This window comes from Chanos chanos, chromosome 2 (genome assembly GCF_902362185.1).
Source record: "Chanos chanos chromosome 2, fChaCha1.1, whole genome shotgun sequence".
In the NCBI taxonomy this organism is placed as follows: domain Eukaryota; kingdom Metazoa; phylum Chordata; class Actinopteri; order Gonorynchiformes; family Chanidae; genus Chanos; species Chanos chanos.
Window position 1 is genome coordinate 37,856,183 of NC_044496.1, and position 25,941 is coordinate 37,882,123.

Genomic DNA, 25,941 nt, shown 5'->3' on the forward strand with positions numbered 1-25,941 from the left:
AATTAAATTTTGGCAAAGAGCAAATGACTTCTTAAAATCCACTACCGTCGAAAGCATAAAAAAAAGAAAATGAAATCATGCTCCCAAACAGAAGACTGGAGAACATAGAGACTCAAGAACAACCTTGTAAAAAAGACACTGAGTGACAGACTTGATAGACGATGGCTGGCACTTAAACTCAGTGCCTAGATGAGTGTGATTGAGTACCACAGTCTCCTCATGGTGCCATAAATACCTGAAAGATGCAGTCCAGTGGTGCAAAGCCATGTTTGCCAACCTCTCTGGACCTGTTTTCTCTCCTTTACCAAGTCACTCTGGTCCACAGACACACACACACACACACACACACACACAAACAAACACAAACCACACCGCACCACACCACAACACACCACACACGCACACACACTAGCAGCTGGTTCTGTGACCTTCTGGGTTAGTGCGAGACATTTGCAATAAAACCATCCCTCACCACCAATAACACACGGTAACAGTCTTTTAGTGTACCATCAGCGTTACTGCAGAGGAAAACAGATGCTTTCTCCATCTCCCACTCTCTGGGGGCTTTAGGTGGAGACTAGCTCTTGGGTGGAGATGCTTTTCTGGGGTTTATATTAGCGAGAGGCAAAGTCACGAGACCAAGCTTAAGAGCTTAAGGGAGAAAACTGACCTACTGACTGGCTTGTTTGCGATGCCCAAGGATTTCTTTCAGCCTGTTCAGGACTGAAAAATTCGTACTGAAAACGCATGCAACATGAATCTTTTTCCAGTTGCACTCATTTTAAGGTCAGTGGAGAGAAGAGTTCAGTTTTATTGATCTCAGATGGACTACGGGATTAAGTGGATCATACGAACCTAATCCCCCTCATCCTTGTAAACCCTCAAAGCTAAATGAGGTCTTTCTTGAACACTCTCACTCGCTCACTATATCTCATCCATGAGTGGTAGCAGAAAAAAAAAAAATTAAACTTCATCTACCTCTCTATTCTTTACTTTATCTTCCTCCCATGATGTCTCTCTGGGCTGGATTTGCAACTAATCAGACACATTTTTTTTTGTTTGTTTTTTTCTCAGATCAAACGGACATGGAAATTTTTCCTTCCATCTTCTTCTATCATTGCACGGTTCCGGTTCCTACATCCACCCACTCCTGCACATGCTCAGGTCAGAGGACTGCAGAGATTCTGCTAAAAATACAGAGGCGTAAAACGTAGCAGATGTGTCACATGTTACACAGCAGATTTAGGATTATATATAGACATAATCTCCCGGTCCAACTACCACACCATCCGCTGAGGCAGACTCTGCCCCCTCACCAAGCCAGCAAGAGCAGACCTCTCAGAAATTATAATCCTCACCATGGCAACAGAAGGGGAAAAAAACAGCAAATTTTCGTCATTCCGTTGAATTTAGAGGAAAAATTATGCTTCAGTTTAATCAAATCTCAGGTTATCCAACTAAGTTTCATAATGTGTGTGATGGCCTCAAGTCACATTGTGTAATTCTGTAATAACTTCTGATTGTTTCCTGACCATTTCATCAAATTATATCTGCCTATTAAAAATGGGAAAAAAAAATTAGATACTTTAACCTTTGTTACGTGTCGAATATTCAGTAAGTTGCTGTTTAATAACACAATGCTTTAAATTATGCTGAAGACAATCACAGATGTTGTGTTTTGGTACCATGTTCATCCACAGTACAAAACACATCCCAGTCTATACAAACAGAGGAAGATTCAACAAATGTATTTTCAATACTATGTATTCTCAATACCTTCCCTGTACTATAATGGAATTGCATGATTTGACATCACTTTACTCTAAGCTAAATAACAACTTTAACATTCATCAGTCACTCACAATGATTTCAAAGGGAAATGATGATGGAGGAAAAAAATGCTTTGATAATCTGAGGAGCTGCCGAGAAGCGTGTGTCTTCTGCTTTCATTATTCTCCCAGGACTGACTCATGAATTTCTCTAACTATACTCTGCAGCCATATGAGAGCGTCAGCGCAGGGGAACTTATATCCCCTGGTTGAGAAATACCATGGTAACATCAATGAGAGACTGAAAAAAAAAAAAAAACAAGAAAAACCAAACTCGGAACCATTTCCTTCAACGGCAAAACAGCATGGATCCCACGCAACGGAAATCCTTTAAGAGCTTTCAAAAGAGACTGCCTCTATCAGAGTGTGAGCTGAGTCCATCCACTGACTATTTTAGCAACAGGGAACTCCTGTTTGACGGCTGACGTGTTTCCTGACACTCTTTCTCAATGTGAAACACTGAAATAAACACAAAATTTAGTTGTACAATTTTTAGTTCCCTTTTCCCTTTAAGATGACCAGCCTAGAATGAGTCATACCTGACGGTTAGGAAGAATGATATAAGCCAAACCACAGTGCAGCAATTATGGAACATCCCATTATTTAGGCAATATCACCACATTAATATAGTTTTAGTGGCATTAAGGGGCACTCTGTGATGTAGGCCCATTTGACAGACATGTTCACCGATTTATTTTTTCTGCAACACTGATCTTACCTTAAAACAATTTCATCAGCGGGAATCTGATGTGTTCAGCGGGCTGTGATGGCTATATCTCAAGATGCTTACTTCAGTGTCTCTGCCACTGAAAATTATGGAAGTAATGAAGCCAAGATTTCAACTAGCCATCCATGGTTTTGTGTGTTCCTACTGCTTCCAACAAAGGTTGCTAATTGTCAGAATGTTGGCTATCACTCGCAATGCAATTCATCAAACTCCCACAGTGATTTTTTAAAGATAACAACCGAAGAAAACCATCTTTAAAAAATGGCTAATTATTCCTTTAATGTAAACAAACATTCTAAAAGTTTCTCCTTTTTGATAAGCTGCTGATTAGTTGAGACATGTCTTAAGGTGTTGATATCTTTTGCACAATTCATAATTGATTTAATTACATCACTTATTTAAAACATTCCTTAAATTTTAAACTGGCAAACAAAAGAGAACAACAACAAAAAAAAAAGGCGAGAGAAAAGCCACAGGACAAAGCACTCTAAATATCCATGGGCGGTACATGGCAGGTTTACTCTGTTACTGTGGGTAAGATAAGCATACCTCCTCTCTGACCAGTCTGTGGCTCTGGGTGCCAGAAGAGGACCAAATTCAAGAGTCTGTCAAGAACAATGAACAAGATATCATCCAGTCGAGTGAGAGCCAAGGCCTGTGGCCCCCAGCCAGAGTACCCTGGATCAGGGAGGTTTCTGATAATACACATTACTGGAACAGGAGGGAGGCCAGGAGGAGAAGGCACACTCAAGGCTGGGAGGGGAACTAATGCAGCACATTTGCCGAACCATCTGGTTCTACTTACTCCGTGGAGGTAGACATCTGATTCCTTTACCCCATTGCAAGAAACATGCAGACATCCCAAGTATTTACAACAAGAGGAGACAGACTGGCCATTGCTAATCTGCAATGCTTTTGTAGATGAAACTGGTCTGGGACACATGTGAACGAGCAAAAATGTCAACAAGCTTGCATAAGAAAAACAACAACAGCTCAAAGCAGCCCCTTTAACGCTGTAATTTTGATAATGTCTGCTCGCAAACACCATAGCAGAGCACATGAAAGAAATCCTGCCATAAGGTTGTCAGTGTTGACGTCAAGTCTAATCATACATTTTAATAACTCAACTCCAGACACCCACGTCTCATTCAACAGGCTCTGGAAGCTTTCTGTCAGAACAAGAACTTCCAATAGCATTCTGAGTCATGCCAAAAACTTTTACAGATAACATAATTATGTTAATTTGTTTAAATATTACATTTTTAAATAATGAGTCATTTCTGAGAGTGCGTTGCACAGTTATTGAGAGTACGAATTAAAATAAAGGATAGAATAAGCCACAGTAAGCTGTGGACACAATATCTGAGACATTCATAAAATGCAAGTACAGTCCAAGACAGCTGGTTTGGGTTACATGGGACAGGCCAAAATGAACTCATACACAGAACTGCTTACAAAACATCATTCCAGAATGGATGACCATTCACAACACTCTGATTATGGCTCTACATAAATGAAGATTCTAAGAGCCTCTCTGAAGTTGGACATGACTTATAAAGCACTTGTACCCTCAGGTCAGGGCAGACAATCAACAGGCGACAGGTTATTCATGTCTCTTGACCCTCATTATCTGTACAGCCTTTGAACTTATCCACGGTTCCCTTGGCAGCCCATGAATCAACCGAGTTTAGGAGATTATGGAAACCAACACGGGCACATAAACTGCATCCTCAGTTGCGATGGTAAATAAATAATACGAAAGGTATAACTTAAAAGCTTGTAATAGCTCACTGTGTGTTGATAACCAAAACAAAAAGAAAAACACAGGATGAAGAACACAGGTCCAACATTCTTGCGTATTAATCGTACCCTAGCAAAAACAGAAAATTACTGAAACATAATAAGCCCATATGGCCAAAACCAGGAATAACATTTCATCTGGACCAATAACATATACTGAGTAAATATGGAGGAGTACACCATATGATGTTTCCAGTATATAGACAATTCGTTCTGAGAAGACCCAAGCGAAGGACTATATTTTTACAATATGGTTATGTGATGGTCTGACCCGTGGTAACACAACAGTAAACGTGTGCGATTTGGACACACATTGCCCTTGTAAACATTAAAGCAAAACATTCCACCATGAAGTCTGAATCACGGAACTATTCGAGTGTTGGCTTTACAATAACGAATCGTAACCAATAAAATCGTTCAAGAACGATCAAAAGCCCTAACCAGAAATGACACAGCCTTTAACACGTTTTACTACAACATGTCTTTTCTACATCCCTCGAAACACAACAGAATAATTTCACAGTTATACATTAAACCACCGATACATAAATCTGTACAACAAATCTGGACACAAAAACAGAGCCCTCAAGCTTATAGCAAATGGCAGATGTTGATTTCATCAGATCATATTACATGTTGTGCAGAAAATTATTCGTACTTACAATCTAGGAGCGTAGACGCCGAATTTTCACAGATGAGCAGATGTCTCAGGCGCATATGTTTGCTATTTCATTTTCGTCGGACTGTGTAGATCCTATTAAAATTTCTTTCATTTACAGAGAAAATAAATTAATTTTCCCTTCTAATATGATAATTCTACGTTTGCCTCCCGTACTATATCTCACGGCATCTACCTCGCTCTTTAGATGCGCTCAGTTAGATCACAGCGCAAGCGCTTATCAAAACCTGCTATCCGCACACGTGACAGCCCACAAACCAAAAGACGTCACTTGGACTGAATACGTTTAATCTCGATCTGCCATGGCTCTGATGCAAAGGAAGTACGGCAATCGCGTAGTGTTGTCAAATCGGAAAATTAGCATTTAACCAGTTGTGTTGTTTCGACCTATAGCCTATGTTACCAAAATGCTTTGAATTTGTAGGTACGGTTTATGGAGAGCCTAATGTGATTTTGGGAGAGTAAACCATAAAGTGCTACGACAAATCTGATTTTGCTGGAAATTTTGTGGACGTATGTCGTGAGTTCTACAAGTATCATTATGAGGAACAGAACCATAGGCTTCATTGGTTTTTTAAGTCATAAATTACAATTTCCGATCCACTTACATTTTATACTCCCCTAACAAGAATTCAGTTGACAGTGATTACAACCCTGGTTGGTGGTTGGAAGAGGAGAGTGGTGGACTACTGTATGAAAACATTAATATGATTGTTTTTGCAGACTTGTAATTTACCTTTTCGTGTTTATTTTATTAAGATCTCATAGTCAAAAGATGCAAAATTGCCAAGAGTTTTACTGTCCCCAAGTGGTCTTTCGTGAACATTGCAGCTGTTTCAGCCGGACTGGCGCTCAATCAAATATAACAGTGAATTTGTCCAAATAAATGTACTTGGTGTTGTGGCCTCATTTACCATTGTCTCATACATAATGTCGTTTGATTATGTTAACAATCTTATAACGACATTACATTCCACGTCTCAGTTTCAAACGAAGAAGAAAAGATGTTTAGGTTCCACCGAGATTTGAACTCGGATCGCTGGATTCAGAGTCCAGAGTGCTAACCATTACACCATGGAACCTCTTGATTAAATGGCAGTTGTTTTCAACCTTCAATATAGCAGATTATGCTGCAGCGCCTGACAGAAATCTTCCGTCAACAGTTTTCTTTTTTTCTTTATAGGAGAATGAACGACCTTATTTTCATATGGGATGTAATCAACGTCCATAAAAATGGCAATAATGTAATGTCTTAATTTTGGCGTTGTTCATACAGTGAGACTTAAATCCTGTGGAGGACTTTTTTTAAAAATTATTTTCATTATTACTGAAACTTTTGAGATTCTTTAAACGCTGCCACATTTACGCTCCTGAATCTTAAACTATTTTACACATTTTGTGGGTATCTAGCAGCAAAGGGCGGGACCTCTGTTTTCTTTCGGTACATTATTAGCTGTATGACTCATGTGTCTTTTATTTTGACAATATCACTTATAGGAAGTCTATTTGATGATGAGCTAGCATGGCTACCGCTTAATCATCCACTTTGACTGCAGTGCAGAATCAGCTGAGAAGATAGCTAGGTCCTCTCTCTGTTGTTTACCCTTTTTGGACGTAAGATGGGGAATAGAGATGATGAGTATGACTATTTGTTTAAAGGTAAATTACATATCTTTCTTTCAGCACGTTTTCTTTCGCTGACTGTGTGTTTAGCCATTTTTCGTTTAGTTTTGCGACTAGCGAAGTTACTCCGATACCCTGCGTCCCCACCTTGGCCACCTAGCTTAGCTCGTTATATTAGGCAGGGAGAAGAAGCTAGCAAATTAGCCTCTCAAAAAGCTTTGATATACGCTGTCCGAGTCAAACTCGTATACCAATAATCGATGAAAAGTCGTAAGAGAATCTATTGAAATCTGTTTCTGTTCTGACTTGAGCATATAAATGAAACAAAGCGTATCTCCAGTGGTTGCTAACTAGACAGCCTGTTAGCCACCCATTAGTAAATTTTAACCATATTTTGAGATGTAAAGAACTATTTTGCTGTCAACGTTCCTTAACAGTCATCGTTTTAGTTGTTACATGGATAACGAAATTAACAAAAATCTCGATTCCGATAGCGAATCTTCTCCGTTTGATAGTAACCTCAGTTAACTTAATGGTCGTGGATAAGTGCTAGCAAGGGTTACGTATTTGCTAGCCAACGGCAGTAGCTTTGGTAGCGAAAAGTAAGCCGTAACCTCAAAAGGAAAATTAGGATGTATTGTTTCGGGACACTTGAATTGCTCCTAGAAGTGGCTGTCATTTTTCTGAATGATACATTGGTTAGGAAAAGTAAAAAGTCGTATTTAAAAGAAGAGCAGAAATGGTGTGCTGTGATTGAATTCACGTTATCTTTATCTAACATAGCCTGGTTGCCGAAGTGCTTCTTGCAAAGATATTGTTTTTTCTGGCAGTTACAAATCAGATAACTTTATTTGCATCCAGACCTTCTCCATAGTTTTGTATTTTCAAAAGTGAGTCACAAATCTCACAAATACTGGCTTCAAATTGTTGATGTATTTGAATAAAAATCTATTAGAATGACAGCTCTTGCACTTCTGCTTACGGCCATGAAGGGAGTGAAAGTCCCCTCCTGAAACTGATACAAAAAGAAATGTAAGACCTGCTCCATGGGGTTAGAAAACTGCTGCCTTACTAACGTACTCAAATGACAATCTTAATGTTTGGTAATCTGTGATGTTAGTCATTCCCAGACCAATGTAAATATACTGGCTGACGTATGTCTGAGCTTGGTAGGACCAGAGTTCCTCCTAGGACGATTTCTCCAGCTTTGATCTTAATCTGTTACACCTGAATATACTATTCAGAAGCTTATCATGCCCTTGATTTATCTGAATGTCATAATTGTATGTGATTGCCGCAAAAGCTTTTATACTCTGTATATCCACTCTATCAGCACTAGGCCTACCTACCCTCAAACCTTTTATCACGGCTGACATTTAGGTCACTGGTTACCCATACCAGTATTCTGCCCTGGATATAGCATCACATCAAACTGACTCTGTGCTTAATTTCTTTGATTGTGGTTTTTCACTTCATATTTGTATTATTAACAGTGTTTATTAAATGTAAAATGTACATCAAGAACATTTTTACAAAGGGTTTTGTATACACATTTGAAAATAGTTGTATTGATGGCACATCACTTTGTAATGCTCAGTCACCAGGGGGGTGTTCCAGAAGGCAGGTTTAGTGAAAACTCTGCATTAGTTAACTCAGAGCAAGTAGTACACCTCTTAATAGCAGAGACCTATGGTTTTGCTAGGAGAATTAAGCCATATGGTTTCTCTGTTAGGAGGTTTACTACTTACTCAGAGTTTTTCTAAACGCGCTTTCTGGAATACTCCCCATTTAGATGCTCAAATAGCCAAGTTATAGCATTCATATGTGATTTAGTGTCCTGCTGTTTCTCAGTATTTTTTAGATTTGATTTTTGTTTAAAAAAAAAAAAAAAGCTTATGCCTATAGATTGCCTTCTCTGAGGTGGAGTATGTTCCTTGACAAGTGTGTTTCTGGGGTGTTTCTACTCTGTGATGGGGGTATTTTAGGCTCGCGCACGTCATGGTACAAATGTAATTATGTTGGCAAGTCTGTGAATTTATTAAGTTTGAATGGCCTCTAAATTGTACTCTGACTTGCTTTGAGAATTACAGATTCTATGGTCTATTTTTTATAAATGCTTTTGCATTTTATACATTTTTCACAGATAACAGGGTTAGCCTATGTGTCACTGACTGTTACTAAGTGTGGTTATGAAATTAACATAGAATTTGGGGAAGTTTGCAGCTTGAGTTTCTCATACTCTTATATGTAATTGTAAAAGGTATTGGGTACACAACAAACAAATTTGGTCAGTAACATTGTTTAAAGATGCATTAAGACCTTTGTTAATATTTGTCCTGTGACTTAAGCTGTTGTTCACCTTTTTCACTTTAAATTTTCCCTTCAATAACAGTATAATGAACAAATGTAATGAGTTCTACTGGAAACTCAGAGGGTAGTTACCTTGAATGCAAGCCTGTTGTTTTGGTGGGTGAATGAAAGAAAATGTTTGTTTTTGTTTTTTAGTGGTTCTGATTGGTGACTCAGGTGTAGGGAAAAGTAACCTGCTGTCCCGTTTCACCCGTAACGAGTTTAACTTGGAGAGCAAGAGCACCATTGGTGTGGAGTTTGCTACCCGCAGCATTCAGGTGGATGGGAAGACAATTAAGGCTCAGATTTGGGACACAGCTGGTCAGGAACGCTACAGAGCCATCACCTCAGCGTAAGTGTGTGTCTGCTCTTATCAAACAGACCTTTCAAAATGTCCAACAAAGCTTATATGACATTACTGTTGTGAATTCTTGGCTGATTTAGAAAATGTGTTTCATTGAATTGTCACCACCCTGTCATTGCGATCCATTCCTTTTTGTTTGTGAGTGTGTGTTTGTGTGTGTGTGTTAAATGTTTTATCATGTGAAAGTGGGAGAACTTGTCACTGAATATTTGAATGCAGTTAGTTAACATTGCTTATAGAGACCATATCGAAGGTGTTGTGTTTGTTACCTGTTTGGACTGAAGGTATTACCGTGGAGCAGTGGGGGCTCTGCTGGTTTATGACATTGCGAAGCACCTGACCTATGAGAATGTGGAGCGCTGGCTGAAGGAGCTACGGGACCACGCCGACAGCAATATTGTCATCATGCTGGTTGGCAACAAGAGCGATCTGCGGCACCTTAGAGCCGTGCCAACCGACGAGGCACGGGCCTTCGCAGGTCAGAAACGCAGCCCACACGTACAACTGCCCCTCCAGATCTATACAGACTGTGTCCCCTTCGTGTTTACTGCGCTTGTCAGTGTGGAAAAATCTGTTGTAAAGGCTGTGGATGGGGGGGGGGTGGTGCTCTTGTGTATCAGTGTCACTGACATACTTTATTTCTATATGAATGTGTCCTGTGTCTGCAGAGAAGAACGGCTTGTCTTTCCTTGAGACCTCAGCTCTGGATTCGACCAATGTCGAGACAGCCTTCCAGACTATTCTGACCGGTGAGACAACTTGTTTGTCCTTTTTTTTCTTGGTCATCTTGAAGGAAGAATGTATTCCTTTAAAAAGCATTTTTCCCTCCTCGACTTCAGAAGTGCATCGTACTGGCGATCAGATTTGCATGCCAATGTGTAGGTTGTGTAATGGAGAGAGGGGATGGGAAGGCAGGAGAAAGAGAGGAGAGATAGAGAGAGATTGTTTGAGCCAGCAGCTTTTGGCTGAAGGCCATTTCCTTATGAATGAGTAATCAAAGAATTGGCCATGGTTGGGTGGGTCATTTGAGTTCTTCCAACCAGAACGTGACGGTAATAAAAAGCGTCCAAGTTGTATTGCTGCACTGTTGTGACGCCGGATCTAGATGCCTCCTCATAGTGCAGATTACAGTAATCTTAAACATTTTAAGAGCACTGCTATCAGTAATTACATTACCTCAGGCGTGCTGTTTTTATCCTTAAAGTGTTCTAAAGCAAAGACAAAGCCAGAATCAAAGAAAACAAAGGCTGCCAACAGTGCGCCGGTCTTCTGTGACCCTCTGCACTAATCATCTTGTCTCTTGCCACTCGCTCCGCAGAAATCTATCGCATCGTGTCTCAGAAGCAGATGTCAGATCGCCGAGACAACGACATGTCACCTAGCAACAATGTGGTGTCCATCCAGGTGCAGCCCACTGAGAATAAACCAAAGATGCAATGCTGCCAGAGCATCTAGCAGCCTCGTTCCACCTGCAAAGCCCCGCGCACCCCCTCCACCCCACTCCACCCCCCCACCTCCTTGCCCCTCCGCCCCACTTCTCAAAGACTGCTTTGGTTCAGACATGCAGCTGCACATCCAGGCTCAAGCACAGAGGCTGTGTTTCCATTCCTGGATCTCCAAGGGTCACCACCTGCAATCTGGACTTTTTTTTTTTTTTTTTTTCTTTAATTTGTTTTTTTCTGCCGTGGTAGGCTTTTATATCGCAGAATTTTAATAATCAGACGTGCTGATCTTCACAAAAATGTCTTAATATATAATATTCATGTGCAAAGTGTGATGATGTTTGTTCTCGTGTATGTCTAGAGCGTCTGGTCCATGCGGCTGTGGCAGGTTGCGAAGCCCTGCTGTACTGGATGGGTTCCAAGGAGAATAAAGGAGAGGACAGTGATGACACAGAGGAATAGAATAGAATGGAACCTTCCGTGGAAGACAGTAGAATGTTCTGTCAAACGCTCAGCTCCTGGATATTAGAATGTCCTCTCCTTCTATTATTGTGCTTCTAGAGGTGTGTGTTAGTTGTGTGCCGTAGAGAGAGATGATGTCTTCTGTTGCTAGCTGTTTGACTAAAACTAGGGCCCAAAAAGCCGCAGACCTCCCATCCTTTAGCCACGGCCAGTTTTAATCTATCCCTTCACATTGCGTGGGGTGAAAATTCTAGCAAAAGAACACTTTTTTTTCTTTTTTTTTTTTAGTTATTTTATTCAGGACTGACTTTATAGGGTAATCTTGCACATAAATTACTCTGATACTTGAGTGTGGTTGCACCTGTGGACCTGACAGAACGCACTTTCGTTCTTCATCACGGGGAGGAAATTTGATTATATTCTCTTATCTAACACATAGCACACATGAACACCATATGAAGGCAATACCGCTGACACAATGCCTCAGACTGACGTGTGGTCACTGTAGCTGCTGCATTTGTTTATTCAACATCCTCTATTAAGTACAGTAGTGGTTTCAGTGCCTTTTCTTAATGGAATGTTCCGGAGGAGTTGCCTTCCGTTGCACGCATGTGCTTACACAGTAGGGTTTTCCTCACCTCTTTTCCATTTCCAGCTCAACATAGATCACATTACAAGACAGTGAAGTGAGACCACTGGCACCTAGAACTGGTTTCCTAGATAAGGAGTAAGCTTGGTTCTGGACTGAATTTCATTTTTGAAGGAGGTTCCCCATTAAAAAAAAAAAAAGGTAGTTTAGTACAGGACTGCCCTTAATCATAGTCTGAGAAAGCAGCCCATAAAGTTTCCCTCGTTCTGTATCAGTGTATGTGTTCCAGTTCAGCCTTCTGATTAGTTCCCAGGCAGTTACACAGAGGTAATAACATGACTTACAACTATAATCCTTTTAACTGAGTCTGTTGTCTGAGAAGAAAAAAAAAAAAGACGTGTCAGAACTCTTAAAACAGATTTTAAAAAATGTAGGTTGGCTTCAAAATCTCAGTGTTTTCACACACGTTTAAATACACATCCACACACACACACACACACAGCCCTTTGGACAATGCCCAAATGAAACACTACCATGGGTTTAAGCTAGGGCTTGTGACCTTAAACCCATGGAGACTGAAAGATCATTGTAAAGCGTAGGAATAACAAACTTTGTGCTCTTCACAGAGTCATGTCCAGCCCATCCCCCCCCCCTCTCCTGGGCAAAATGTAAACCCCGCTACCGACCCCCCCTCCCCCTAGGACATACTGTTGTCTGTAGAGTCAATGCCTGTTGTGCTTAAGGAAAGTGAGCCAGGGGAAGTCTCTGTCACAGCGGCGCTGTCTGTCTCTCTGTGCACTGAGCACCAGATATACTAACATCACTACACTTATTAGTCTCTTAGACCTTAAAACCAGTATTTATTTCTGTGGTGTCCTATTGACTGCATTTATTACCCAGTGTCATTGTCCAACTGAAAAAAGAATTTCAAACTATGCTTGATAGTGAATGTTGAAAACAAAAATCAGTTAAGAGTGTATGGCACTGTGCAGCCTAGAAGGTTTAGGGTTTTTTTTTTTGTAGTAATGATTTTAAACAGACATTCCTTTGATTCCTGCTGACTGAGAAACCACTTTGAGCTGTGATGCAATTCTTTTGTTTCTTTTGTTACTGTCTTGTCAGATTGAAATGTCATTGCCAGGTTGAGGTGTGAGCAAAGACTGAAAAAAAAAACCCCGTTGTGTAATATAACGACACACTCAAATGACGGTTGAATCAGGAAGAGTTTATTCTTTAGCTTAGTTGTCTTTTGCTCGTGTAGTTTCACACCAGACACACTTAATGACAAGCCTTACCGGACCAACCCACGAAAAACAGACTTTACCTACCGCCATTCAGATAAGTGGAGAACACCCCCTAAAAAGGGTGAGGGCGATCGTTAAGAGCCCCGTCAATCTAGCAGTGACTGGAATTTCCCTCTTAATATTACGATGTCAGTACAGAGTCAGCATGAACAGGGCAGAAGTAACATTTCACCAGTTCGATCCGCGATTACGCAGCGAGAGAGTCAAAGCCCAGGTTTAAATGCCCTGTTCAGAATCTACAATGGCTACAAGTAAGGAAAACGGTGTGTAGCCATCAGGACTGAGGTAAAGAGAGGAAAGATGAGAGCCGCTTGAGAAAGATCACTGTGTAGGTCTCTATGCATTCTGTATCTGATTCTGTATCTGTCCACCCTCGTACTCGGGACCCTGATGTCAACACATGACTGTTGTTAGAGGCTTCAGTCTTCGGTGCTTTTTTGTTTGTTTGTTTGTTTGTTGTTGGGTTTTTTTTTTTATTTGGCTGGCAGTGCCAATGATGTTAGGGCACAGGATGGCACTGCCAAACCTTCGCCAACCACTGCAAAGAACGCCGTCGTGTCCTAGCACGCTTTTCTCTGCTACCTTGATATTACTGCTATGATTGTCGATGATCTTTCACATATTGCCTCAGTTCTCTTTTGTTTAATTTCAATGTTTAGTCTGTGCTGCACTGTGATTTTCATTTGTGTTATAAATATATTGTTATTCTCTGTCCATTGTAATTCCCATTGATAAAGTGCAAATAAAAAAAGAGAGACTGCAAAGTAATTTAGAGAATGTGGTTTTGAGAATGAGCATACTATCTTAATTTTTTTTTTTAGAATAATTGTTGAAATATACAGTAAAAAATAATTCACCTCTGCTTTATCAATCTCAGATTACCTGTGGTGTGTTAACTTATCCAAGCATTCACTCTGCGGTGAATAACCATTTTTGCCTCACTGGGTCATTCAGAATTTGTTGGACTTCCTCTTTATTTTTCACATCTCACTAGAAAGAAAAAAGTGGTCCAGAAGAGAGAAGCGTTTTTTGTTTTTTTTTTAAACATTGAGCTGTAATAAACAGTTGACACACTGTAGACTTGAATGCTGTTAATCTGTAATAGATGTGTCATCTTAAGATTCACTTAGCAGTTTTTATTTTGCATTTTATAAGAAAACAACAAGTAGCATTGAAATGGAGGAAACATGAAACAATTTGACTGATAGGGCTCAACATAAAACTAATTTATATACAGAGTCAATTACAGGGGAAGGTGGCACTTCCTCCGTGGAACCTGTGTGTGTGTGTGTGTGTGTGTGTGTGTATGTAGGCTTTTATTCCAACCCTGCAAACCCTTACATACCCAAACACACTGGATTCAACAAACTGTTGTATTCTTGATTAGGGTTGGAGGAGACGCTGTATCTTTAGATGAGGAGGGTTACCTGCCCCTTGGCTTGCTGAGTGAGGGACGGTAAATTACTGTCTTTTCTCTATGCATGATTGTCCATTGTGTTATTGCTTCTGCAAGGGGAAAACCCACTGAAAATTAAGCAGTTAATTTAAGTTTAAATGAAGTAAAACACCAACACAGAAAAGACTACTAAAGTCAAGTCTCATGTGAAACACAAGCAAACTGAACACGCCAGTTGAAATGCGGATCCGTCTTTTAGTGTAATATGTATTTGTGATCCCTGCCACTTTGAACACCCTTGTGATACAATTACTCAGACACGAGAGCTTAAGATACATTTTAGACTTTTTAAATATCAATTATATACACAAATGGTGTAATTATGAGGAAGGATCTGTGTGTCAACTGAGTAACTATAATTTTTACATGCGTGGTTTTTTTTTTTTCATTGTTTTACCTTTTCACTAAAAACAAAAACTATACCGTCACTTATGTAAATTAAACCAATAAATAATAAAATTCATTATAAATACATGAATACAAAAGAAAAGAAACCCTTCTGAAGGCCCCACCATTCAGCATTTTAAATATGTAAACAAACAAATAAGAAACATAAAGCATGTTTACAAAACAACAATCAAGAGATGATTTTTTTTTCATAACTATCTTTAAATGGTTTTCATTTATTACTATTTCATCATGCGTTGTCACTAAGGGCTGGAGATTCTCTGTAAAATTATGAATGCTAAGGAGTATGGGGGAGGACCCTAAAGTTCTCTGGTTACCAGTTTTGATTGGCTTTAGTTTTTATAACTCGCCCCAGTCACAGTTCACTTCTCTCTGAAGAGAACAGACAATACATATGTTTTCAGTGCTGTCTTGTTCTACCGGTATCCGCTGATTCATACAGAGCCCGTGAGTTATCACTTTGAGGGGGTGTCTGAATCCATTATAGGAAAGATGATCAACACAGCATTGCTCTTCCGGCCCCCCGGTGGAGAGGCACTGAGGGAAACAGAGTGTCTGCTGTTGGAACCTTATTAGTCGCTTATACTGTTCCAGACAAGGTAAACTCTTTCATCCATGAAGGTGATGGAGGCGAACAGTCCTAGACGTGAAGATGACAAACGGCCGCTGGTGTCCAAGTTTCTGAAGGAGAGGAGCTCTCTCCAACTGTTTTTTTTTTTTTCTTTGTATGGTCCCCTCAGGTCAAACTCAGTTCTCAGTGTAAACAAACGGAGAGCGAGATACACAGCAGCTCCAGCTCTCACTCAGAATAGAGTCATCATGCAACAGAGAGAGAGAGAGAGAGAGAGAGAGAGAAGGAAGGATAGAGAGATGAGAAAAGGCCCTGTTGAGTTGGATGACCATCCTGGCCAATTTCACCACTGTATTTTCGGTCGGCAGCTTCAGTGACTGTGGTGGGCCTGGCTTTTAGAGCAGGGAACTGGGGGGGCTGTCAGGGGGGGGGCGGGGTATGTGTGGGGCTGTGACGCATGGGAAGTATGTCGTAATGACTGGGAATGTGACTGTTCCGAGGAAGGTCGTATGGATTCTGGGAAAAACCTGTCGCCAGTCCGTTGGGTCCCTGGAGAACACTCACTGTTGGCTCTGAGAGAAAATGAGAGAGAGAGAACAGAAATTTAGGGGGGAACATGAAATGTAAGAAACTGATGCATATCCTGCAACTCATATGGGCTGGTGTCCCATATAATCTAATTTAATCCTCAGTAGGTCTCAGCACCAAACACTAGACTAATCTTGACAAAACATCATCAGTTCTTTTAATTCACTGATGCAAGTGCGTTTGTGCAGAGTCAGCACACTTCACACACAGCTGTAAGGCTTGACACCATGACCCTCACACTCACCGACTTCATACACGTTCCTGCTGGCCGTGGGGAGGGTGGAGCCTGAGGTGGTGCAGAAGGACAGGTCCCGATGTGTGGGAGACTTCATCTCTACGTAGCTGCTCTCAGTGTGTTTACATGTCAGGCTTGGGGGGTCTCTGATGGTGGCATAAGGGTTTTCACTGTTCAGGGAACAGGAACTGGTGCTGCACATCGACGCCTTGACGTAATCTACAGCCAAAGATAACACGGCAAGCTTCAGAACACTGCTGGACTAAAACGACATTTTCTATATTAGATGATCTTTTAAAAAAAGCTTGATTATGTTACATCATATTGCTACACATCAGATGTACATTCCGGATGTTTCTGTGTGTCTGCGTTAGAAGATAAACTGATGAAACGTTCAGGTGAAACTAAGGCACAGGGCACCAATAGGGGAGGAGTAATAGAGACACAGGGCACCAATAGGGGAAAAGTAAACTGAGACCCAAAGATATAAGTGTTCCACTGAGTCCTTCATAGAATCCACAGTTTTGGCTCAATAGGGAGGAGTGCACAGTCAGGCTGCAGGGTACACACTCACATTCCACACTGCAGTGTCATATGGAGTCCTGCATAATCTCTGGTCTCTAGCCAGGCTCTTTATCAGAGAGCAGGCATATACCTACAGAACTAATGCTACAGCAAACCAAATGTTAATGTTAAGGAAAGTAACAATGGGAAACTTCAATTGATTTCTATGAATTGATTGTATTTCAGCACACCAGGCAAAACTCAGAAATTTACAGATAATATATGGAAATCGGAGAGAGCAACATCACATGCAAACACCAACCCATTATATAAATAAATTGCTTTTCCAAACCCTTTTTCATATCCAGTGCACAAGTAATTAATGATTATGAATGATGATGAATTAATGAGAGAGCACAAAAAATAAAACCCAGCAGATAATTAACGATGGATGTCAGAGTTCAGTTATTAAAGAGTTTTCATCCAAGATCTAGAGTCATAAAAACTCCTTATTACTCCAGTCATGCCACTGAGCTCTGTACAGTATGCCTGGCTCTGTCCTCAGTTTAGACTGGAGCAGCGGACAGACCTGATGTTAGTTCAGTAGGTCAGTTACATGAACAGTGAGTGTTTGAGGGGGGCTAAAGCGTGAGCAGGAAACACAGCATCCACAGACAATGGCAGTGCTCTGTACTTTTGTTTTAGCTCTCAGCTGTAACACACTTGACTGGAGTAATCAACTAATCATAAAGTTCTTGAAGACTCGAGTCAGGTGTGTTAGTGTCAGACTGGAAGGAAAAAAAGGAAACACACAGTACAGGGGATTCTCATTACTGCAGTTGAAAAACATCTTCCAGCTTTAAAGGAAGAAGTAGTCTGTCAGGAAGGGACCAGCGTGAAGCAGATTACAGAGCAGAATCTCACAGAAAGATAACAGACAAAAATACACACACTGGAGAAAAGGATCGTTATCTTAATGAAAGAGACAGGGAATGCAGTCAGACATGTGGGCGCACGCGCGCGCACACACACACACACTCACACAGATTCTGAGGTTGGCTTGTTTTATTGTGAGATCATTACCTTTAGAGACTCTGGTTGTTTTGTTATCCCGTAGAGTTAATGTGTCGCCTCTTGATACACCTGTTTGAGCACACACACACACACACACACACACACACACACATTATAAACAATTATACAATGACATAAAATGAACTTTTTAGTCTTCTCTCAAAGAACTGTAGTGTAATCGTTTAAGAGAACTGTTCAGAGTTTTTGAGAAGAACTTGCAGAAGAATCCATGTGATGATGAAAGAATGTAAAGTGGAGCAGTATTTCAGCATCACTGACTCCTGTGTGACCAGGAGGATGATGAGAGCATGCTGAAAAACACATTCTGGGTTTACAGTGGAGAGACTGAGGGTTGAGGACTGATTGTGTCTGCATATGGGGTAATCCAAAGGTGGAGGGACGCTGATAAACACAAGTCTTCTTGCACTGCTCTCCACAGAGGATTCAAACTCTTAACAAAATCGACATTACAGCAGGCATATCTGGGTTATGACATAAAGAACATGTTTCTATAGAAAACGAGTGTCAAGATTTCAATCAATACTGGACACACGGAGCTGTGTACAGCTAAGGTTAAAAGTCTGCCTGCTCGACACACCCGACACTACATGAGATCATTACACATTTTTTCAGTCCAGTTTTTTTAAAATACTATTTTCCTTCAGGACACACATTCAATGAAACCGACGCACATATGACAGATCATTACACAACAAAACGTGAAGATCATATGACTCTCAAATGGAGCGGCTCAGTCCTACAGGCGAGATGAACTTAAGCTCCAGTCTAAAACTCAGGAAGTGGCTTTCAGCTTTCATTCCGCCACACAGATCAGATGTTGCATCTGTAACACCTAAAACATGACTCTGGCCAAGGGATCCAGCAACCAAGCTGGTTTTATGCTCTTTAAACTGTGCTCACCTGTGCTCACGCCTCAGGAAAGGCGAGAGGAAACAACAATGGGCCTAAGTGCAACAGCTCTGCTCTAACAAATTTTTTTTTTCTTATAGGAACATTACAAGACTTTCAAGCTAAGGCTGAAAACTTTATCACTGTGGAATTTCAAGTATGTGTGATAGGATTCAAGGGAGTATTTGCATTACTTCCCCCATTCTCGGTAAACTGTCTCCATAGTGACATGATAGCCTTTATCGGAGGTTTACACAGTCCCAGAACAAACTGTGTTTGTCCTCCTCATAGCTCTGGATTGTTCTCTCATCGTGTCTACAAGGTACTTGACAGGAGCAATTCAGTGCAACGTGTAAATATCAAGTTTGCATTTATGTAAAGTCATTGTGCATGATTCATGAATATTTGTTGATGAAAAACATTATGTTCATCATGCTGATATGACTAATCTATCAAAGTGTGTTAATACAGAACTTGGAAAAATTAAGCAATCTATGATACAAATGGGATTTTAAAACAAATGCTGTGTGTTACTGTCATACATACAAACATTTGACCTTGATGTAAAGGGAGGCAGTGTCTCATTAACATTGCATGTCTCATGCACAAAGCAAGGATGAGGAGTGAGCTAATGATTTAGAAACCATTTTTTTTCCCCAACATCCTAGACTCAGACACCTGAACTGCTCCACGCATCTGGCAAACAGACTTTCTCTTTAAACTTGTGGTCAAACAATTGCAGATCCACTTTTCTTACTTCCTTTTTTCAACTGCCCATTGAAACTGATGGAAATACCCGACTCAGAGCTCAAATCTCCCGAGGCCTGCCACATCATGCTGCTCTGGTCTTATTTCAAAGCTGGACATAATGGGGCATTCAGCCTCTGGGGAGAGAACCAATGGACTAATGAGGTCCCTGCTCCCTGCCCAGAGTGACCCTGGGTAATGTAGTCTGAGGATGACTTTAACTCTCCTCTCTCTCTCTCTCTCTCTCTGACCTACAGAGAATTCTCATTAAATCAGCAGCAGGGGAAGATACACTCTAGTGCCAGAAGCCTCTATCAATGCAAAGGAGCAGCACTGAGAGCTGGCTGTTGCTCAGTGAAGGATGGCTTTCTCTCATGCTGCGTGGCTGCATATATCTGTGTGCCTGAGGTGAGGGAGGATGCAGCGGTATGACAAGTCTAATTTTATACTCAGACTCATCATCTGGAACGCCTCAGTACAAAACAAGAACCATCTATCCTGCTCAGGGTGAACAGACACAATTCACACCGAAAGTGTTCATGAAAGGCATGCGTTTACAACCCAGATAAACAGACAAGAGAGTGAATCAGATTTCTTCAGAGGTGGGGAAGAGGAAACAGAAAGAGGGAAAGACAGAGAGAGAGAGAGAGAGAGAGAGAAACAGAGGAAAAATGAGAGAGAGAGAGAGAGAGAGAGAGAGAGAGAGCGAGGGAGAGAGAAATAGGGAGAGAAAAACACTAACCTAAGTCATTAAGATTGCAGTACGCTCTCCACTCTGAGCTATTCCTGTCTCCCTTCTGTAAAAACAATGATAACAACAGATTCAGATAAGAGAACAACATTTCTTTTGGCTACACTTCATTTTCATGTTGCATTTGTAATTTTTAAAATGTGTTCATATTTTGGGGCATGGAAAGGAAGCAAGCAAGCGAGAAGGAATACAAAATGAAAAGAAAGAAAGAAAGAAAGAAAGAAAGAAAGAAAGAAAGAAAGAAAGAAAGAAAGAAAGAAAGAAAGGTGACCCGTGAATACATATGAATGTGGGGCTACATGCACTTGCCTTCAGAGTCAAAGTGCCATCCAGGTTATTACTGATGGATGAAGGGACAGTGCACTGGGCCACAGTGTGGTAACTCGGGTTGGAGAAGCACTGGCCACTGCTGCTACTCTGAGACGTGTCTAAGGGACAGACGTAGAGAGAGAGAGAAAGAGAGAGAGAAAGAGAGAGAGAGAGAGAGAGAGAGTGAGAGAGAGAGAGAGAGAGAGAGAGTTAGCTGTAGAGCTTACACACCACCTGTGTACACAATCTCCCCATGTACCGTCCACTTATCAACCCAATGTGAGTAAAAATTACTACAACTAGTAGTTTACAAGAGTAAAATGTCTTGCAGAAAAGTGAATACAAAGATGTTTCACTCAAATACAGTTATTCTGTGCTGAATTATAAGTATGATGTAAAGTTTTCCACAAACACATAACTTGTACAGAGTTTTTATCGAATCTCAGTTGTTATGTGCTGTCTCTCAGTAACCACTGATTTAGACACCACAGCTACATGGCTAACTCACACAATTACAGCTAATTGAGATGTTTCTACTTTTCCCCATGCTCTTCAACAATGTAAAACATGTCCCAAAACATTTCTCCCATATAAACCCGCTTGACATCCCAATTAGTCGTTCTGAATCAAACATGTGGCAGCCTCAGCAGTGCTCATGTTTAATTGGTATACAGTGATTGGAGAGTTAAGATGGGATAATTGGTCAGTGAGTTATTCAGAAAAAAAGTGCCAACCTCCTGATGCCAGAGAACTGAAGTAAAATCAAAACAAGTCACAAACGTCTGGACAAAAGAATCATAAGTATTAGTTAAGCACTGTAATTTTGACATATACACAGACTTCAGAGAGAAGATGGCTTTTCAGCTCTATGGCTGGGGAGAGAAGTGAGTCATTCTGAATTTCGTGGGTATAGTGCATCCTCTCAGCCAGATTTCTGAGATGTAACACGAAGAGTGTGTAGACACTCCCATAGTGCAGACAGTCCGAGCCAGTGAGAAACATCCGAGTTCTGCTGTAGTGTGAGTTTAAAGAGCACTGCTCTCCGTGAAAAGGAGTTAACATCAGGGAAGCTGAGCACGGTGACAGATGGATCAATACCAACATTAATGCCAGCTCTACACTCTGCTACAGGCCCAACTTACACATGGAAAATTCAGTGGAAGGTTAGCACTGGGGCTCTGTTTCAGTGAACATTAAAATCTAAAAAAAAAAATCAATGTGCAAAAAAACTGCACTTTTTAATCTTATGATTTAAATGACTGGTCAGGTAATAAACAAGTGAAAGAAATAAATGAAGTAAATATATTAAACAAACCAATAAAACGAGATTTAAAATAGCAATTAACGGGTTGACACAGTAACGGATGAAGTATTGAATGGCAGTTGGTACCGTGTGTGGGAATGGTGCCTGTGTGGTGGAGTTTACCAGAGATGGAGAAGTCTGTGTTAGTGATGCGCAGGGCTGGTGTGTAGGAGACACTGGGCATGTCCTGACCCTTATCCCTCTGTTTCTGTCGGTACCACACAAACAGACTCAGCATGGCCATGATGATGAGGAGGAGGAAGATGATGCCCATGACAGCGCCGGCAGAGTGTCTCTCAGAGCTCAGGGCAGGGCTGATTTTAGTGTAGGGGTTTAGCTCCTCCATCATCAGGGCAGCTGGATGGACAAATAACACAGGTTATACTGTGTGTGCGTGTGTACTTGTACAGCTATCCTTGTGAGGACTAGTTTGAGTTTTAGACCTTGGGAGTGAGGACATTTTGGGAAAGTGAGGACATTTTGGCTGGTCCTCACTTGGGGCTGTTTGAGGGTTAAGACTTGGTTTTAGGGTTCAGGTTAGAATTAGGTTTAGGTTAGGGTTAGGGTAAGGGTTGGGGTTAGGCATTTAGTTGTGATGGTTGAGGGGCTTGGGAATGCATTATGTTAATGAGTGTCCTCATACAGATAGAAGTACAAGTATATGTGTGTGTGTGTGTGTGTGTGTGTGTGTGTGTGTGTGTGAATGGCAGAAAAAGAGTGAGGCAAAAGAATCGTACCCTGGTCACAGCGGATGCCTTTGTAGCCTGGACTGCAGTAACATGTTCCAGTCACATAATCACAGGTGGCATTGTTCATGCACTCACACAGCTGCTGACAGCCATAACCAAACGTCCCAGGAGGACACTCTACAGAGAGAGATAGAGAGAGATAAATGCCACACACACACACACACACACACACACACACACACACACACACACACACAAAGATAAGAGCACTTTACAATAGAGTCTGGTGCACTATGGAGTTGAGGGTGAGAATGAAGCACTCCCAGACATTGCAATGGGGTTGTGTGCATGAGACAGACAGTGACACTCACTCTGTTCACAGCTGGTGCCGATGAAGCCTGTTCGACAGGCACACTGACCAGTGATGTGATCACAGTCTGCACCGTTCTGACAGCGACACACCTCAGCACAGTCCCGCCCATAAAACCCTGACGGACAGCCTGGAGACAGTGAGAGAGAGAGAGAGAGAGAGAGAGAGAGAGACTGCTTTAGCTCTGGCACTTACTACAGGCATCTAACTAGTAACTAACCAGCTGGCTTATTTGCTGGCTCGAGTCAGACCATCCAGAGGGAGAGAGAGCGTAAGGAGAATTGCTATAAGATGCTCTTGACTTCTGTCAGTGTGTTGGTTTAAGTCACACTCGAAGCTAAACTTCCTTGGACTGCAACAACAAATCACCAGACTGAACAATGTCCCATAAGTTTAGTATATCAACTTTAAATTTACAAAACTCGGGGTACATCCAAAGTCAGTGAGCCTGATCAAACAGCAAGGGAATAACTGTGTTCCATGCCTCAGTCTCCAACACCGCATCAAAGTGTCAACAGTGCTTCAAAGCAAAGCCACAAATACAAAAGGAATACACACACGGGTGCGCCCGCGCCTGCACACACACACACACACAAACACGTACGCACGCACACACACGCACACACACACACACACACACGCGCGCGCACACACACACACACACACACACACACATTGCAGCAGAGCTCAAAATGATTACATCATCATCCTTCAAACAAAATGAAATACGCGGTCATGAAAAATGAATGAGAACGCAGTGGCAGCAGAAAAATGGCATCGTTGTCTCAAAAATGTTTATTTTATTGATGAGAGATTCACTGCAATTGGGTTTTTTTTTTTTTTGGATGTTCCAGTGGCTTTTGGAAAGTGTTGAGATAAAGACATGAGATCATATAAACAATGGGATATGAAATAGGAATATGAAAATGATGACTAATGTGCAGTTTCGTAATAGCGCACTCAAATACAGTTTCTAACTGTTTTGTTTCTTACTGACGTACTTCACTTTCCAGTTTATTACTTTCATGGGACCAGTACCAGTTAGAACAGTTCCACAGGAAGACCAGCAGATGTCACTGTGCATCTGTGAAGCGAGTGTGTGACTGTGTGTGACTGTGTGTGTGTGTGTGTGTGTGTGTGCGCGTGTGAGAGACTCACGCTGTGTGCAGTAGAGGCCTGTCCAGCCGGGACTGCACCTGCACTCTCCGTCGTAGGCACTACACTGGGCTCCGTTGTGACAGTTACAAGAGTTCAGGCAATCAGGGCCCCAGTGCCCAGAGGAACATGCTGCAGACGCCAGAGACATGGTCAAATGAGGGCTATGGTTACACACACACACACACACACACACTCACACACTCACACACTCACATACACACACACTCACAGGCATACGCGCGCACCTGCATGCACGCATACACAAAGACGTGCACGCGCGCACACATGTGCACAAATGCACGCACACACACACACATACGCACACACGCACGCACGCACGCACGCTCATGTGTGCTCTTGCACACACACAGTAACATACGCTCTCACACATCCACACATACACACACTTTTCCTTTATCACGCCATCTCACAGGCACTTTCACGCACACACACATGCATACATACACGCATACATACATACATGCATCTATGCATACTGACCCACAAATCCAGTTCAGTCATTCCACAATACCTGCATTGTCAGAGGATGTTACATGGTTGTTGGTAAAACTATTGAGTACTGATACATTATCTGCTGCACATAGAGTGGTACTGATGCTACCAAGACAGAATGAGAATCAACTTCAACTCAGATGAAATGAGACACTTTCAGTAAATGAAATCAGGGCCAGTCATTTGATAATGTTATTTCTATTCAAGCCAATATGTCCATTCACTTTCACAAAACAAATTCGACTGAAGAGAAACGCGACTCCTTATTAAGTCATAAAACCAAATGGAATATCTACAATGTCACAAACTTCATATTCTTTACAGTCCTTCAGTGCCACACAGATAAACAACGCGTGTGTTGCTCTAACACCACTTCATCTCTTTCATCCTAGCTATTCTCACTTCAGCACTAAAGAAAAGAAAGATAGAAAAAAAAAAAACAACAGCAACAAACAAACAAACAAAAAAAAACCAACTGTCACAATATCATTTCTACTCCTAACACTGGCCCTGGGGTATGATTCATATCTTAATCTACTCTATGGCTACATAAATCAATGCGAGTGTGCAGTGAGGTGATTTATTCCGGAAGCGGGTGGTTCCCATCATGGGCGCTGGAGGGCCATTTTAAAAAGATATATGACCATGGGTATGATTTGCATGGTGCTGTTGTGACATGAGCTGAACATGAATGAAGGAGGAGAGGAGATGGAGGTGAAAGCATAAAGAAAGCACAAAAGAGAGAGAGAGAGAGAGAGAGCGAGAGAGAGAGACAGAGAGACAGAGAGTGAGGGATGTCCATACCCTGAGAGCAGTCGTCGCCGATCCAGCCTGGGTAGCACTGGCAGGATCCGTCAATGGGGTTACATGTACCATTATTGGTGCACATGCACACCTCAGCGCAGGCCTTGCCAAATCTGCCACTGGGGCACACTGAAAACACACACGCACATACACATAGACACACACAAAGTCAAACGTGGACATCCTGGACATGTAACAATTTTGCCCGGAGCTAGCGCCTCTGGGTCGGACATCGTAGCAAGGGAGCAACAGGCTCAAACCTCATCACCACAGCATATTTACAGTGAGGAAGGTTTACCTGCAGTACTGTTTGTGACTGCCACACTTTCATTACCACGCCCCTGCCCCCACCCCCCAAAAAACCCAGAAAAAAAATGTCAATTC

The 25,941-nt window shown here is 41.5% G+C and overlaps 2 protein-coding genes and 1 non-coding gene across 3 annotated transcripts in view; 1 reads left to right on the forward strand and 2 right to left on the reverse strand.

The window, feature by feature from the left end:
- Positions 1–6,045: 6,045 nt before the first annotated feature.
- On the reverse strand, positions 6,046–6,117 carry trnaq-cug (transfer RNA glutamine (anticodon CUG)). The gene has a single exon. It is a non-coding gene; the product is annotated as a tRNA-Gln (tRNA).
- Positions 6,118–6,575: 458 nt separating this feature from the next.
- Positions 6,576–10,999, forward strand: rab11a (RAB11a, member RAS oncogene family). Its single transcript, XM_030793172.1, has 5 exons — positions 6,576–6,694; positions 9,164–9,359; positions 9,656–9,849; positions 10,040–10,120; positions 10,690–10,999. Exons 1-5 carry the CDS (start codon positions 6,655–6,657, stop codon positions 10,824–10,826), a joined length of 648 nt encoding a protein of 215 aa, XP_030649032.1. The 5' UTR covers positions 6,576–6,654; the 3' UTR covers positions 10,827–10,999.
- Positions 11,000–16,023: 5,024 nt separating this feature from the next.
- megf11 (multiple EGF-like-domains 11) overlaps positions 16,024–25,941 on the reverse strand; it is a 60,916-nt gene continuing 50,998 nt past the window's right edge. Inside the window, exons 15-24 of the mRNA XM_030765761.1 lie at positions 25,558–25,686; positions 24,241–24,369; positions 23,084–23,212; positions 22,761–22,889; positions 22,147–22,380; positions 20,721–20,839; positions 20,403–20,457; positions 18,014–18,073; positions 16,436–16,645; positions 16,024–16,175 (exon numbers count right to left, since the gene is read on the reverse strand). Coding sequence (XP_030621621.1) covers positions 16,024–16,175; positions 16,436–16,645; positions 18,014–18,073; positions 20,403–20,457; positions 20,721–20,839; positions 22,147–22,380; positions 22,761–22,889; positions 23,084–23,212; positions 24,241–24,369; positions 25,558–25,686 — 1,346 coding nt within the window. The remainder of the gene's footprint in view (positions 16,176–16,435; positions 16,646–18,013; positions 18,074–20,402; positions 20,458–20,720; positions 20,840–22,146; positions 22,381–22,760; positions 22,890–23,083; positions 23,213–24,240; positions 24,370–25,557; positions 25,687–25,941) is intronic.